The sequence below is a fragment of the Rhinopithecus roxellana genome, chromosome 11 (assembly GCF_007565055.1).
Source record: "Rhinopithecus roxellana isolate Shanxi Qingling chromosome 11, ASM756505v1, whole genome shotgun sequence".
NCBI lineage: Eukaryota > Metazoa > Chordata > Mammalia > Primates > Cercopithecidae > Rhinopithecus > Rhinopithecus roxellana.
The window spans coordinates 87,845,977-87,862,567 of record NC_044559.1 but is presented as its reverse complement, the minus strand read 5'-3'; the positions used below and the strand labels follow the sequence as shown (position 1 = coordinate 87,862,567).

Below are 16,591 nucleotides of genomic sequence, written 5' to 3'. Positions count from 1 at the left end.
ATATCTAGCTTCAGCATAACTGGGGCTAATTTTATGGCACAGTGTATCTGAGGGAAACTGGTGCTCCCACTGGAGGAGAGGACCCAAGAGGCGCCCCCAGTGGTTCCTAGTGAGGCCCGGGGGGTCGATTCTCTCCTGTGTTCCTCCCTCTAGGAGTGAGTGTCATGGTCTCCCCTCTCCTGAAAGATGAATGTCCTCACCATGGAAAGTACGAGATCCTCTCAACTTTACAAACTCTTTTTGTAAAGTTCCCAAAGCTATGCAAGGGTCTGGATTCTGAGAAGGATACAAAAGCATCTTTACTTGCACAGAAGTGAAACATCTGCTTGAGCGGGCCGGGCGTGGTGGCTCAACGCCTGTAATCCCAGCACTTTGAGAAGCCAAGGCAGGCAGATCACCTGAGGTCAGGAGTTCAAGATCAGCCTGGCCAACATGGTGAAACCCTGCCTCTACTAAAAATACAAAAAAAAAAAAAAACAATTAGCCAGATGTGGTGGCACGTGCCTGTAATCCCAGCTACTCGGGAGGCTGAGGCAGGAGAATTGCTTGAACTTGGGAAGCAGAGGTTACAGTGAGCCAAGATCGTGCCACTGGACGACAGAGCGAGACTCTGTCTCAAACAAACAAACAAAAAAAGAGTGAACTGTGTTTATCTTGTGAGCTCTTGACCAGCACTCCTGCCTGGGTTGGTTTCTGCCTGGGGCCTGGTCCTGCCTAGGTCTAAGCAGCCATGAGTTACTGACCATAGCGAGGGATTTGCCCCATGACTATAGGTAATGCTCTGTATTTGTGCAAAATTTAAGATGATTAAAAATAACCATTTCACAAAGAAGTATTCCCAAACATCAAGCTATTGACCCAAAAAGATCTGTTAAGATATTCCCTCAAGGGAGAGGGACTGAGGCAAAATCCACCAACCGAGGCGCAAGAAAGCATGAAAAAAAAACTGTCACTCACCAAAGTGAAGCTTCTGGAGCGAGAGCTGCTGCTTCGACTCTCCAGGCTGCCGCCTCTGCTGAAGGCTCGGAGCCTGCAGCTGGGGGACGTGTCCGAGTTCATGTCAGATGCGTCTGATTTCTGGTGGGTTACAGGCATCTCCACAGAGTCATCAGGGCTGGCTCGATCACAGGAAGCAGGGCAGGAGCCAGCAGCCCGTTCTGCGGCAACAGCTCACTCCTAGAGACACCAAACACGAATGACAATGGTCAGTGAGCCTAGACTGGAAAACGTCTCCATCCCTCAAAACCATGGCTTAGATGCATCTCCACTCTCAGACTCAACCATTAGGGTAAAGGGGATTGGGAAACGCGAAGTCAACCAGTTTGAGGATGCTGACTGCCACTTCTCTTTTATATTAACCATTCTGAAGACAGAAGAATAATTTTTAAAAAATTTTTTTTCAGAGATAGTCTTGCTATGTTGTCCAGGCTGGCATTGAACTCCTCGGCTCCAATGATCCTCCTGCCTTGGCCTCCTGAGTAGCTGGGATTACAGGCACGAGTCACCATGCCCAGCCAGAATAATCTGAAGGAAAGATGGGTGTATTCAAGATGACTTTGCTGCTGGAAATATGACAGAATAATGCGGCATCTTCCTCTGCACTTCCAAGCTCTTTCACACTCAGGAACTCCCTGGCTTCTGTCTCAGACACCATAAACTGTGGTTGCTTCTCCAGCTCCATTACAGTTCAGACTTGAGGGGAGGTGACAAGAGCTAACGTGTTACCACTGGGAGCCTGGCTGACATCTCCGAAACTGAAGACTCGACAGAAACCTCATGCTATTGCAATGTTTTCAGAATAAGTAAAGTACCCCAGGTTAATACTGTGAGGAATTCACATCTTTACTTCCAGGAGCAAAGACACTGAAACTGTCCCCTGTAAGCCGCTTAATTTCATGTAGTCCTCTGACCGCTCCCCAACCGCAGCTACCTTTTTTTTGAGATAAGGTCTTACTCTGCCAACCAGGCTGGAGTGCAGTGGTAAAATCACAACACACTGCAGCCTTGACCTCATGGGCTCAAGCAGTCTTCCCACCTCAGCCTCCTGGGTAGCTGGGACTACAGGCATGCACGACCACACCCAGCTTATTTTTTGTAGAGGCAGGGTTTTGTCATGTTGCCCAGGTTGGTTTTGAGCTCCTGAGCTTAAGTGATCCACCTGCCTTGGCCTCATACAGGCGTGAGCCACCAGGCCTGGTCCTCTGACCCTTTTAGCAGGAAATCCAGCCCAGCCCCTGAATGGCATGTTAAGACAGTTCAACAGAACCTTCTAGAAGAGCAAAGAAGACTCATAGGAATAAGCCTCTTGCTGATTAATAGAAACATGACCATTTGTGGAGAAAGTGCAATCTGCATTGAACACTTTTAGGGGACCCTGTCATTTAAGACTTCAAGCATTACCATGAAAACCTCCTCTGAGAAACCTTACAGACAACTCTGTAAAACAGATTAAAAAAGAAACACATTTCTGCTCAATCGGTACACATCAAATGGCAGTTAAGAGCAAGGCTAGGAAACCAGAAGATGATATGCATATACATAAATTTGCCACTACTCCAAATAGTAAAAAAAAAAAAAAAAAAAAAAAAAAAAGATAAAATCAATGGTCCTAGGAGAGCTGGTGGGCTGTGGAGCCAGGAGAGAAAGGCAGCTCCCTTCCTTCATCTTCTCCGTACATTCCCAGAGGCCCTGGAATGACCTAGATGGTGTCACACACAACGCCCTCCTTTCCCCATCCCACCACTGGGATGGGAGCAAACGGCCACACTCGGGTGTACAGAGCAGCTCAAGTAAACAGGTCTTTCTGCCATTCCCCTGAAAGGGCTGGTTTTGCCAAACGCCAGAGCCACATTATGTTAATCAGCGCCCATCCCTAGACACAGGGGCTTGCAGCCTCGTCACACAAATGAGCCATGGAGACATCTCCGATGCCTCCCCTCCCTGCCACTCACAGGCGCCCAGCTGCTGAGCCCTGCAGACTCTTCCTTTAACAACGTCAGTTGTACCCACTTCCCTTCTGGTCGCACATCCAAGTTCAGGACCATTTTAGCACACGCCTACGTGATTGCCACAGCCATTGTCTTCATCTGTTTTGTGCTGCTGTACAAGAAACAAACTTATTTGGCTTGTGGTTTGGGAGGTTGGGAAATCCAAGATCCAGGGCCACATCTGCTGAAGGCCTTCCTGCTATGTCCTGCTGTACCCTAACATAACGGAAGGCATCACTGGAGACAGCACAAGAAAGGGCCAAACTGGCTTTTATAGTGAACCCACTCCTGCAATAACAACGTGAAAATGTTCATCACCTCTTCCTGTCCCCGCCCCTTAACATGGCCATGCTGGGGATTAAGTTTCCAACACATGAGCTTTGGGATACACATTCCCACTACAGCTGCCACCTGCTCTCCTCCTTACCTTCTCCCTCTTCTCTACACTTCTGCCGGATTCTCCAGTTGGATTAATCTTGAAACACCACTTAATTGTTACCACTCTCCCAAAAGCAGTCAACTTTAACCCATTCCCAACAGGCTTGAGAACGAAAGTTTCAGCCTATCAGTCATCACCTGCTTCCATCTGAACCCTATCTTCCTTTCTAGCCTAAGCATATTCTTTGATGCTTACTGTCTTCCTACCTCACCTTGGGGAGATTCCAGGTACTAGAGAAAGGCAGATGAATCAGGCTTCCCTTCCTGATAGAGGAGCCCATCTATGCACTGATGCTTCACCCAGGCAATGGATCAGAAGCTCTTTGGGACTCAGACCCAGACCTACAGAATACATTTATGGGGGTAAAGGCTGGGAGTGTGTGTTTAAGGAGTTCCACAAGTGATTCTGCCACATAGCACCAACTCTAAGGGAAGACAGATACATAACAATGTTCGGTGCCATTACAGGGGGTCCAGGAGTGCCCAGGAAGGAGTGCCCATGGCTCCAGGGAGGGTTCAGAGACTTCACAGCAAAGGTGACAACTCAGCCAAGCCCTAAGATTGAAGGAGACGGCTAACTTTTTTTTTTTTTTTTTTTTTTTTTGGAGACAGAGTTGTGCTGTGTTGTCCAGGCTGAAGTGCAATGATGCAATCTTGGCTTACTACAACCTCTGCCTCCTGGGTTCAAGTGATTCTCCTGCCTCAGCCGCCCGAGTAGCTGGGATTATAGGTGCCTGCCACCACGCCCGGCTAATTTTTGTATTTTTTTTTTTTTTTTTTTTTGAGACGGAGTCTCGCTCTGTTGCCAGGCTGGAGTGCAGTGGCACGATCTTGGCTCACTGCAACCTCTACCTCCCAGGTTCAAGCGATCCTCCTGCCTCAGCCTCCCAAGTAGCTGGGACTACAGGCGTGCGCCACCACTCTCAGCTAATTTTTTTTATCTTCAGTAGAGACGGGGTTTCACCATGCTGGCCAGGATGGTCTTGATCTCTTGACCTTGTGATCCACCTGCCTCGGCTTCCCTAAGTGCTGGAATTACAGGTGTGAGCCACCGTGCCCAGCCTAATTTTTGCATTTTTTAGCAGAGACGGGGTGTCACCATGTTGTTGGTCAGGCTGGTCTCAAACTCCTGACCTCAGGTGATCCACCCGCCTCGGCCTCCCAAAGTGCTGCGATTACAGGCATGAGCCACCGCGCCTAGCCCATTAAACAAACTCTTGAAACAACACTTTGACATCGCCCACTCCTCTGGGCATTCCTAACAGAGAAAAAACAATCAACAAAGATGTGGAAATGGCCGGGCGCGGTGGCTCAAGCCTGTAATCCCAGCACTTTGGGAGGCCGAGGCGGGCGGATCACGAGGTCAGGAGATCGAGACTATCCTGGCTAACACGGTGAAACCCCGTCTCTACTAAAAAAATACAAAAAACTAGCCGGGCGAGGTGGCGGGCGCCTGTAGTCCCAGCTACTCGGGAGGCTGAGGCAGGAGAATGGCGTAAACCCGGGAGGCGGAGTTTGCAGTGAGCTGAGATCTGGCCACTGCACTCCAGCCTGGGTGACAGAGCGAGACTCCGTCTCAAAAAAAAAAAAAAAAAAAAAAAAAAAAAGATGTGGAAATATACGCCTGTTTGAAAAATGGTGAGTGCTCAGGAGAAAGCAGTGAACTCAGCTCAAGCTCAAGATACAACACGGGTTGCAAAACAGGTAGAGAGAGGTGCACACTGGGGGGATGAGGTCAACTGGACCCCAGCAAATGCAGCTTTGATTTCTGAACTTTGCCTACAGGTGGGGGGCACCAAGGGAGTTTTACACCCCACAGAGGGACAGAATCCACTTACAGTTTAGAAAGGCGACTCTGGCCATGGTCTGAAGCGTGGGCAGAACCAGGAGAAGGCCTTGAAAGCAGTGAGGCTAACTGAACACCACACACTGTTTAAAAAAGAATGAGGTGGCCCTTCCATCTCCATGACATTCTGTGAGTGGAAAAAAGCAAGGGAAAGAACAGAGTGGGGGGCCGGGCGCGGTGGCTCACGCCTGTAACCCCAGCACTCTGGGAGGCCGAGGCGGGCAGATCACTTGACATCAGGAGTTTCAGACCAGCCTGGCCAACATGGTGAAAACCCGTCTCTACTAAAAACACAAAAAATTAGCCGGGTGTGGTGGCAGGCACCCGTAATGCTAGTTACTTGGGAGGCTGAGGCAGGAGAATCGCTTGAATGTGGGAGGCAGAGGTTGCAGTGAGCCGAGGTGGCGCCATTGCACTCCAGCCTGGGTGACAGAGCAAGACTCCGGCTCAAAACAACAACAAACCAGAATAAAGACTAAAAACCAGCCACTGACTCCATCAACTAAGGTGACCTTGTGAAGGCGGGTTAGAAATCACAATACAGTGGGCTGTGCCGGGAACAGCAATCCTGGAAGCAGATGGTTAGTGGTTTCTGAATTTGGGTTAAAAAGAGAAACAGAAAAGAGACGAGCCAATAGCTGTAGAGGAAAATGGGGTTAAAGAAAAGCATTTTGGAGTCTATATATATATATATATATATATTTTCTTTTTTTTTTCTTTAAGAATAGGAGATACTTAAGCCTAGTCATGAGCTACAGGAAAAAGTAGGGGACAAGGGAAGGTAAAACCCTGGAAAGGCTGGGAGTGGTGGCTCACACCTGTAACCCCAACACTTTGGGAGGCTGATGTGGGAGGACTGCTTCAGGCCAGGAGTTTGAGACCAGCCTGGGCAACACAGAGGTACCCCTCTCAACCCCAACTCTACCAAAAATAGCAAAATTAGCCAGGCGTCGTGGTGTATGCCTGTATTCTCGTGAGGTGGGTAGATGGCTCGAGCCCAGGAATCTGAGGCTGTAGTGAGCTATGATTACACAACTGCACTCCGGCCTGCGTGACACAGCTGGCTATCTCTAAAACAAACAGAACAAAATCAAATCCCAGAAACCTTCCTCTCTGGCAGTTAGATAGACTCCATAGCCTGGCCAGAGTCTATCTAACTGTTCAAAGCTGTTTCGGTGCTGGATGAAATATAAAACACCTGTGACTGCCCACGTCCAGGGACAGGCAGGAGGAAATGCTATCATCCTAAAAAATAACCAGAGTAATGTGGAAACCAACCAAATAGAACTTTTTAGGAAGAAAAAATTGATAACAAACTTGACAGACGGGGTAAACAGAAGATCAAATATTCAAATATAGCTAGACAGAGAATGTAAGAAAGAAAGTGATCTGAAGAAACCTATCATTGGTCCAGACTGTAGCACAGAGAGATGTGAAAACCAATGAGAGGTTAAGAGACCCAGCATAGGTTGAGAAGGGTTATGTCTACGTCTAAGGTTTGTGTTTAACTGGAATTTCTCAGAGGGGAGGACAGCAGATGGGGCGGAAGTAATGTTCGAGGCCGGGTGCGGAGGCTCACGCCTGTAATGCCAGCACTTTGGGAGGCCGAGGCAGGCGAATCACTTGAGGTCAGGATTTCGAGACCACCTGGCCAACATGGTAAAACCTCGTCTCTACTAAAAATACAAAAATTAGCCAGGCGTAGGCATGCCTGTAATCCCAGCTACTTGGGAGGTTGAGGCAGGAGAGTGGCTTGAACCCGGGAAGTGGAGGATGCAGTGAGCTGAGATCGTGCCACTGCACTCCAGCCTGGGCAACAGAGTGAGAATCCATCTTCAGAATGAATGAATGAATGACTAAGGTAATGTTCAAGGAGACAACGGCTAAGCGTGTTTTGCAACGGATGAAAGACACTGTGTGGTACAGCTTCAGTCTGAGAGTCCCCCCATCAGAACCATTCTCCATCTTTCTCCAGCCTCACTCTCCTGGCTCAGGAGCAGGAAGGTATCAGCTGGGCACCCTTGCTGTGGGGCTGCCAGTTCAGTCCAGCCAATGAGACCCCGGCATGAAAGGCAGGCTGCCAGCTCCCTGTAGGCCGGTGGGTCCTGCCGAGGACCCCAGCCTCTGCCCTTCCTCTCAGCTCCCTCCCCAGGTTCCACGGCTCCCTCCCTTTCCCCCAGGGCCCAGGGGTGCTAACAGCTACTGAGTGTCGCTGTCCTCTAGGTACCAAACCATCCTCTGCTGCTTTCCCTAACCCTGCCTATATTTTTTGTAAATAATCTATTAATTAAACTTTCCTAAATTATTCATTTCTGTGTGTATCCTCTGTATCCCGCTGACTGACATCAATCCACAGACAGAGGAATTCTCATGAATCCCACACAGAATAAAAATTTGAAATGTACTATTAGACAATCACAATTAGACCACAGAACACCGAAAACAAGAAACAGTTAAAAGCAGCTACAAATCTCGAAAGCAGTCTCGAAACAGCCAGTTACAAGGCTGTGGGGAAACAAGACGCTCTGAGGCTCCGCTGGTGGGAGTGTAAACAGGCAGAACCCTCCGGGGGCAACGGCACAATATCTATCAAAATGTAAAACATATTCCCACGCACCTAGCAAGTCCATTTGGGGAAATTTATCCTGCTGAGAAATTGCACACACACAGGGACATATGTATTAGGTTGCTAAAAAAGTAATCAGGTTTTTTTCCGTTATTTTCAATGGCAAAAGTCATGATTACTTTTGCACCAACCTTATAACGTTACTCACTGTAGAACTGTCTGTAATAACAAAAATCCCCAAAATAACCTAAGTGTCTAACATAAGGGGCTGGTTAAATAGAGTACATCCATGTAACTGAATACTAATCAGCTGTATGAAGAACAGGGAAGGTTGGGCGTGGTAGCTCACGCCTGTAATCCCAGAACTTTGGGAGGCCCAGGTGGGTGGATCACTTGAGGTCAGGAGTTTGAGACCAGCCTGGCCAACATGGTGAAATCCTGACTCTAGTAAAAACACAAGTGTTAGCCGGACGTGGTGGCTCATGCCTGTAATCCCAGCTACAGGAGAGGCTGGGGTGGGAGAATCGCTTGAACCCGGGAGGCAGAGGATGCAGTGAGCTGAGATCATGCCACTGCACTGCAGCCTGGGTGACAGAGCGAGACTCCGTCCCAAAAAAAAAAAGAGGAAGCTCTCCATGTACTGAGAGTAAAGATCTCTGGGTATATTACTGAGCAAAAAAATACAAAGTCTAGGACTATATATAAAATATTCTGCATTGTGTAAAACCAAGAGATTACAGATTAAGAATGTATATTTGTATTTGTTGTTATATGCATAAGAAAGTTTGGAAGGATATACAAGTCAACAACAATTGTTGGGTGTGAGGGGTAGAAGTGAATTAAGGACAAGAGTTAAATGGAGAATTTTTAGAAATATAATATCCTTTTCTTTCTTAACCATATGAATGTATTACCTTTTGAAAAACTTAAAGATATTGTAACAATATGCAAAGTGGCTGGGTGCAGTGGCTCATACCTGTAATCCCGGTGCTTTGGGAGGCTGAGGTGGGAGCATTTCTTGAGGTTGGGAGTTGAAGACCAGCCTGGGCAGCACAGTGAGACCTTATCTCTATAAGAAATTTTAAAAATAGCCAGGCATGGCGGCACATGCCTGTAGTCCTAGCTGCTGGGGAGGCTGCGGTGGAAGGATCACTTGAGCCCAGGAGTTGGAGGTGGCAGTGAGCTGTGATCATGCCACTGGACTCCAACCTGGGTGGCAGGGCAAAGACCCTGTCTCAAACAATTAAATGCACTCAAAGAAAAGACAGATTATTTTCAAAGAAGTGATAATTAGACTGACTTATTCAAACAGCAGCAATGGAAACAATAATATTGCAAAAAATAAAAATAAAAAACCCTCAACCTAAACCTGTATGTACTATAAAAACATTCTTTTTTTTGGGATGGAGTCTCGCTCTGTCGCCCAGGCTAGAGTGCAGTGGCATGATCTTGGCTCACTGCAACCTCTGCCTCCCAGGTTCAAGCGATTCCCCTGCCTTGGCCTTCTGAGTAGCTGGGATTACAGGAGCCCACCACCGCAGCAGGCTAATTTTTTTTTTTTTTTTTTTTTTTTGAGACGGAGTCTTGCTCTGTCGCCCAGGCTGGAGTGCAGTGGCTGGATCTCAGCTCACTGCAACCTCCGCCTCCCGGGTTCACGCCATTCTCCCGCCTCAGCCTCCTGAGTAGCTGGGACGACAGGCGCCGCCACCTCGCCCGGCTAATTTTTTGTATTTTTAGTAGAGACGGGGTTTCGCCATGTTAGCCAGGATGGTCTCGATCTCCTGACCTCGTGATCCGCCCGTCTCGGCCTCCCAAAGTGCTGGGATTACAGGCCTGAGCCACCGCGCCCGGCCAGCAGGCTAATTTTTAAAAATTTTTTTTCATCTTTTTTTTTTTCTGTTGCCCAGGCTGGAGTGCGGTGGTGTGATCTCGGCTCACAGCAACCTCCGTCTCCCAGGTTCAAGCGATTCTCCTGCCTCAGCCTCCCGAGTAGCTGGGACTACAGGCATGTGCTACCATGCCCAGCTAATTTTTGTATCTTTAGTAGAGATGGGGTTTCACCATGTTAGCCAGGCTGGTCTTGAACTCCTGACCTCAGGTGATCTGCCCACCTCCGCCTCCCGACGTGCTGGGATTACAGGCGTGAGCCACCGCACCTGGCCTATAAAAATACTCTTTCAAGAACGATGGCAAAATAGTATAGAAAATGCAAATTTCTAGAAGTTCGTTTCATCTGAAACCAAGACAGGCTGAAAAACACACACATTGACACACATATAGGTATATGTATAAAAACATATATTCATGAAAAATTGCTAAAGGTTTTAACTGCTGAAAACCTGTACCTCAGATTAAAAAAATGTTTGTGGAAAAAAAGACCAAGGGAAAATGTTATAAATTTCTATATAAATAAAAACAGAGTTTTAAAAAGGCTCTATTTCAGGGAGGAAAGATGTGGACTAAATAGGCGAGTAAATGTCAACAAACACTGAGTGTATCAAACAGTCCTGTTTTCTACGACAAGGCAGAGCTGAAACACGCCACAGTGACAGCACACACGGGAGGGAGGGGATCAGAGTTCTGAAGGAAGTTAAAATATTGACCAACTTTAAAATTGTATAAGCATTCATGTTAAAATTTCTAGAGAAGGCCGGGCGCGGTGGCTCAAGCCTGTAATCCCAGCACTTTGGGAGGCCAAGACGGGCGGATCACGAGGTCAGGAGATCGAGACCATCCTGGCTAACACGGTGAAACCCCGTCTCTACTAAAAATACAAAAAATTAGCCGGGCGAGGTGGCGGGCGCCTGTGGTCCCAGCTACTCGGGAGGCTGAGGCAGGAGAATGGCGTGAACCCGGGAGGCGGAGGCGGAGGTTGCAGTGAGCTGAGATCCGGCCACTGCACTCCAGCCTGGGCGACAGAGCAAGACTCCGTCTCAAAAAAAAAAAAAAAAAAAAAAAAAAAGAAAATGAATCAGCAGATAAAAGTCTTTCAACAGTGAAGAGCCAATCAGAAAGTTTTGCTGGAGAGTTCTACCAAACATTCAAGGAACAAATAACTCCAACCTTAAACTTTTCCAGAGAAGAGAAAAAGAAGAAACAACCCCCACCATCATATATATATATATATATTTTTTTTAAGACAGTCTCACTCTGATGCCCAGGCTGGAGTGCAGTGGTACAATCTTGGCTCACTGTAACCTCTGCCTCCCAGGTTCAAGCGATTCTCCTGCCTCAGCCTCCCAAGTAGCTGGGATTACAGGTGTGAGCCACCGCACCTGGCTAATTTTTGTATTTTTAGTAGAGACAGGTTTCGCCATGTTGGCCAGGCTGGTCTCAAACCCCTGACCTCACGGTGATCCAGCTGCCTTGGCCTCCCAAAGTGCTAGGATTATAGGTGTGAACCACCGCACCCGGCCCCCGCTATCTAATTTTGAGGCTACTAAAACCTTGACACCAAAACCCAAAGAACATATGAGAAAGAAAAAATGACAAGCCAGTCATTTCAGAATGCAGACGCAAAAAGTCCCAAATAAAATTATTAGTAAACTGGGTCTATAAACCAAATAATGACAAAGAAGAGTTAATCCCAAGATTGTAAGGCTGGCATCACATTAATTTTCCAATGTGATGTACGACATTAACAGGTTAAATGAGAAAAGCCATTCAATCGTCTCAAAAGATGATGAAAGAAGCATTTGAGAAACTTAAAACTATGCAGAAGTGTGTTTAAAACTTCACAAATTAGGAGGAATTTTTTTTTGTTAACTAAATAGAGTTTTTTTTAAATGACAGCAAATGATGATGGGTGTGGTGGCTCACACCTATAATCCCAGCACTTTGGGAGGCCAAGACAGGAGGATCACCTGAGGACAGGCTTTTGAAACCAGCCTGGCAAACATGGCGAAACCCCATCTCTACTAAAAATACAAAAATTAGCCAGGCATGTAGGAGTGCGCCTATAGTCCCAGCTACTTGGGAGGCTGAAGCAGGAGAATCGCTTGAGACTGGGAGGCAGAGGTTGCAGCGAGCTGAAATTGTGGCCACTGTACTCCAGCCTGGAAGGCAGAGCTAGACCTTGTCTCAAAATAAATAAATAAATAAATAAATAAATAAATAAATAAATAAATAAATTGAAAATAAAAATAAATGACAGCTAACACCATACTTAATGGAAAATATTAAAAACCATTTCTGTTTTCACCACTGCTATTGCATATTTTTTTTTTTTTTTTTGAGAGCGGAGTCTCGCTGTGTTGCCCAGGCTGGAGTGCGGTGGCGCCATCTCAGCTCACTGCAAGCTCCGCCTCCCGGGTTCCCGCCATTCTCCTGCCTCAGCCTCCTGAGTAGCTGGGACTACAGGCGCCCGCCTCGTCGCCCGGCTAGTTTTTTGTATTTTTTAGTAGAGACGGGGTTTCACCATGTTAGCCAGGATGGTCTCGATCTCCTGACCTCGTGATCCGCCCGTCTCGGCCTCCCAAAGTTCTGGGATTACAGGCTTGAGCCACCGCGCCCGGCCGCATATTGTATTTTAAGTCTTTTTTTTTTTTTTTTTTTGAGACAGAGTCTCACTCTGTTGCCCAGGCTGGACTGCAGTGGCATGATCTCAGCTCACTGCAACCTCTGCCTCCCAGGTTCAAGCGATTCTTCTGCCTCAGCCTCCCAAGTAGCTGGGATTACAGGTGCCCCCCACCACACCTAGCTAATTTTTGTGTTTTTAGTAGAGATGGGGTTTCGCCATGTTGCCCACGCTGGTCTTGAACTTCTGACCTCATGATCCGCTCACCTTGGCCTTTCAAAGTGCTGGGATTACAGGCGTGAGCCACCACACCCAGTCAAGGAGTTAATATATAGTAGTACGTAAAACACAAGGCACTGGTACTAGGATAGACAGAGCAATGAAACAGACTGGAAAGTTTTATTTCTATCCTACAGAAATCATTTGATATAAATTGCAAGTATTTTTTTTTTAATTTGTAATACAACCTAAAGAATTTATTTTTATGTAGTTGAATTGATCAATCTTTTTGTTTATAGCTCGTGTTTTTGCAAATTTAGGCCTTTCCTATTCTAAGAATATAGAACACACCTCTCGAATTTCTACTAGCATTTTTATGGTTTCATTTTTCATATTTAAATATCTGATCTGCCTTGGATTTATGTCAGTGTCATGTGTGGAGCAGAGACCTGTTCCCTGCCCTCAAGCCAAGGTTACCTGACAGCTCCAGTGCCAAGTACTGAAGGATCCATCTCTTACCACTATTTTGAAATACTAATGTTATTTGTACTAAATGTTTATATGATTTTGGTTCTATTTCTGAATTTCCTATTTTGCTCTATTAATCTTTCTATTCATTAGGACTCAAAAAATACAAGTTATAAGATGAAAATTTCAATGCATCTGTCTACATAAAAATTAAGGACGCCATAGACAATATTAAGAGAAAAGCTGCCAGCTGGTAGAAGATATGTACTATGTCTAATACGCATAAGGAACTGATAGCTAGAATGTAAGAAAATCTTCTAAATTAATAAGAAACTCAGAAAAAAAAATGAACAAGGAATATGATTAGACAGTGTACAAAAGAGAAAACCAGATGATGACAAAGTACCAGACCGATGTTCAACCTCACTAGTGAACAAAAAAAGTGCAAAATTTAAGCGAAAACTACAATTCATTTTTTCATACCTACTGGAGCGGCAAAAATTAGACAAACAATAACAAGTGTCAGCAAGAACATGGGGCAACCTTTGTGAACCTGCTGGGAGTGAATTCACACAACCGTTCTGTAGGGCAACTGGGCAGTACTTAGAGAAACTAAGTGTGTCCTGTGAGCCACACATCCCACTGCTCAGCCTTCACTCCAGGGGAGCTCTCTACTAGGAACAAATGGAAACACTTGCTGGGATGGGTATACAGTGTTGCTTGCTGTTGAGAAGAGTTGGTGGCAGTCCAGGTTCTTCGCCTACCATGAACTTTCTATAAGTAGAGACGTGGTAAATGCTTACTATGGAATCCTGCACATCAGTTAGATCAGCGGGATGAGGCCATGCACAGACCTTCAAAGCACTCAAGGAAAAGTCAGAGTTAGATTCTTAGCACAATTCTATTCATGTACATTTAAAACCCAGCGCTGTGTTTCACACACATATCCAGGCTCCCACGCCAGTGGTGAGTTGGGGGGTGAGTGTGGGGGGGGGAAGACCTGATTGTTCCAAAACAGACACCTGCCCGCCTCACTCACCGGAGGCACCCGTGTGTGTCCTTCAGGCCGCTGAGTCTGGCTGCCACCAACACAGAAAAGGAAGGTTTCCTGGAGGCTAAAGAAATGATTTATCAGGTCATTTTGGCACCTTGGAGCCTTTGAAAGACCCACTATGTCAGGAGATGACACAGGCAGATAAGTTATGGTTTAATGACCGCCTAGAAACCCCAGGGCAATTCAGGAGGGAAGCCCAAAGACGGCAAGGGTGTAGCAACAGAAGAGGAAAAACCCCAAAGGCAGTAACCTTTTCTACCACCACAGTGCAGCTCAAAACTAACCAGGGAAAGGTTAACCCGATGCACTTTACTGAAGAATATAAGCTGGAACAAATAACATGAAGTTTCCCACATTCCACTATCAGGTTTTGCACCGAGTAAATGTGGGGGAAGGAAATCGTGTCGTGTAAGGCTTGGATTCCCTACAGACAGCTTCAACCAAATCACAAGGTAATTACTGTCTCTGGTAGTTCTGAACGCGAATGGAAAAAGCATTCTCCTCAGTCAAGTCACGTAGAACCAATCTTGCTTAGCGAGTCTATGTTACAGAGACTGTCTATGTTAAGAGAACTGTCCCAACTCATTGCCATTGCAAACACTTCACAAAAACAGGTCCAGGCTGGGTCTGAAGACTCAACCCCATGCGCCTGTATTGCTGCAGTTCTCCTTTATCTGAGGGGGTATGTTCCAAGAGCAACAGTGGATGCTTGAAACTGCAGACAGCACCAATCCCAACCCATCTGCCAGCAATCGGAGCTTGTTTGTGTTCATGTCTTCTACCTACAAAGGTAACTAAGCACTTGTCACACAGTGGCCATAACTTGTACAGTATGAAGTGTGACAGCAGAACTAATATAAATTTCTTTTTCCTTCTGCACCACTGATAGAAGATCATGTGTTCTTACAGTAGGTCTTAGCAACCTCAGCATTTGATTTTTTTTTCTTCTCTAAGTTGAGAACTCTCACCCTTTTCAGTTAAAGGAAGCACTGGGTAGCTTCTTTACAGCATATACAAATTGCCAGCCAGCATCATGCCTCTTCTGCTTCAGGGCCATTACTCAATAAAAGTGACTTGAACATAAGCACTGTGACACAGAGAGCTGACCTGAGAACTGAGGTGGCTACTAAGTAAGTGACGGGCAGGTGAGGACGCCCGGCAAAGGAGGATTCGCATGCAGGAGGCGATGGATCAGAACGACATTTCATCCCACTACTCAGAATGGTGCACAATTTAAAACTTATGAAGGATTTATTTCTGGAATTTTCCATCGAATATTTCTGTACCACGGTTGACTGCAAATAACTGAAACCATGGAAAGCAAAACCGTGTGTAAGAGAGGACGACTTTGGTATAGGTTTATAGACTCTCCTACCTTGTCTAGACACCCACCATTAACCAGCACTTTTAAGATACAGTCAAGACAAGCACAGGTGAGCTGGGAAAGAGGTAGAAATGAGCTTCTAAAAGACGTCCCCCTTCCTGTGTCAGGATATGCAGTAGGGCAGAGGTCAGTGGGCACACTTACACACTACAGCAGGGTTGAAGTGCACATCTACACACTAGGAAGGGGCTGGCGTGCACACCATGAGTTATGTAAAGATTTGTTCCAAAATAGAGAATAAACATATCTTAGGCAAGAAATTGTCTTTAAAGCTATATCCTGGCCAGGCGCGGTGGCTCACGCCTATAATCCCAGCACTTTGGGAGGCCGAGGTGGAAGGATCACCTGAGGCCAGGAGTTCGAGACCAGCCTGGCTAACATGGTGAAACCCCGTCTCTACCAAAAATACAAAAATTAGCCAGACATGGTGGTATGAGCCTGTAATCCCAACTACTGGGGAAGCTGAGATGGGAGAATCACTTGAACCTGGAAGGTGGAGGCTGCAGTGAGCGGAGATCACACCACTGTACACCAGCCTGGCCAACAGAGTGAGACTCTGTCTCAAAAAAATAAACAAAAAAAAATTAGCCGGGCATAGTGGTGGACGCCTATAATCCCAACTACTCGGGAGACTGAGGCAGGAGAATCGCTTGAACCCGGAAGGCAGAGGTTGCAGTGAGCCAAGATCGTGCTACTGCACTGCAGCCTGGGCAACAGAGCGAGACTCCATCTCTAAATAAATAAATAAATAAAGCCACATCCCTAAAAAATCCCTATATGGTGACTTAACAGCGAAGCCCTTTTCAAAAAGCTGTGTTTTCCTTGACCTTCAAGAGCACCATGAATGAGAGCGTGTCACAGTGGGAAGTCTTTCTGGATCACCCCGCTCATCACCATGAGTGGGCTTCTTCATACGGGTAAGTGGTGGGTGAAAATAAAGATCGTAAACACAAAACAGCCATTGTTGGCCCTAATGCTAGTGGCTCTTGACAACACTCATCCATGTGAACAGGCATCAGTGTCTTTTATGTGATAGGCACTTTGCTTTGATTTTACTCAAACGAAGAAGAGAGTCCTGCTTTTTCATCGTTTCTATCTGGTTCTGTGTTACTT

General features: G+C 46.4%; 1 protein-coding gene across 1 annotated transcript in view; it reads right to left on the bottom strand.

Annotated features, from left to right (window-relative positions):
- Positions 1 to 16,591, bottom strand: part of PROSER2 (proline and serine rich 2) — a 47,243-nt gene that overhangs the window by 17,855 nt on the left and 12,797 nt on the right. Inside the window, 1 exon segment of the mRNA XM_010366576.2 lies at positions 958 to 1,176. Coding sequence (XP_010364878.2) covers positions 958 to 1,095 — 138 coding nt within the window. The 5' untranslated portion in view covers positions 1,096 to 1,176.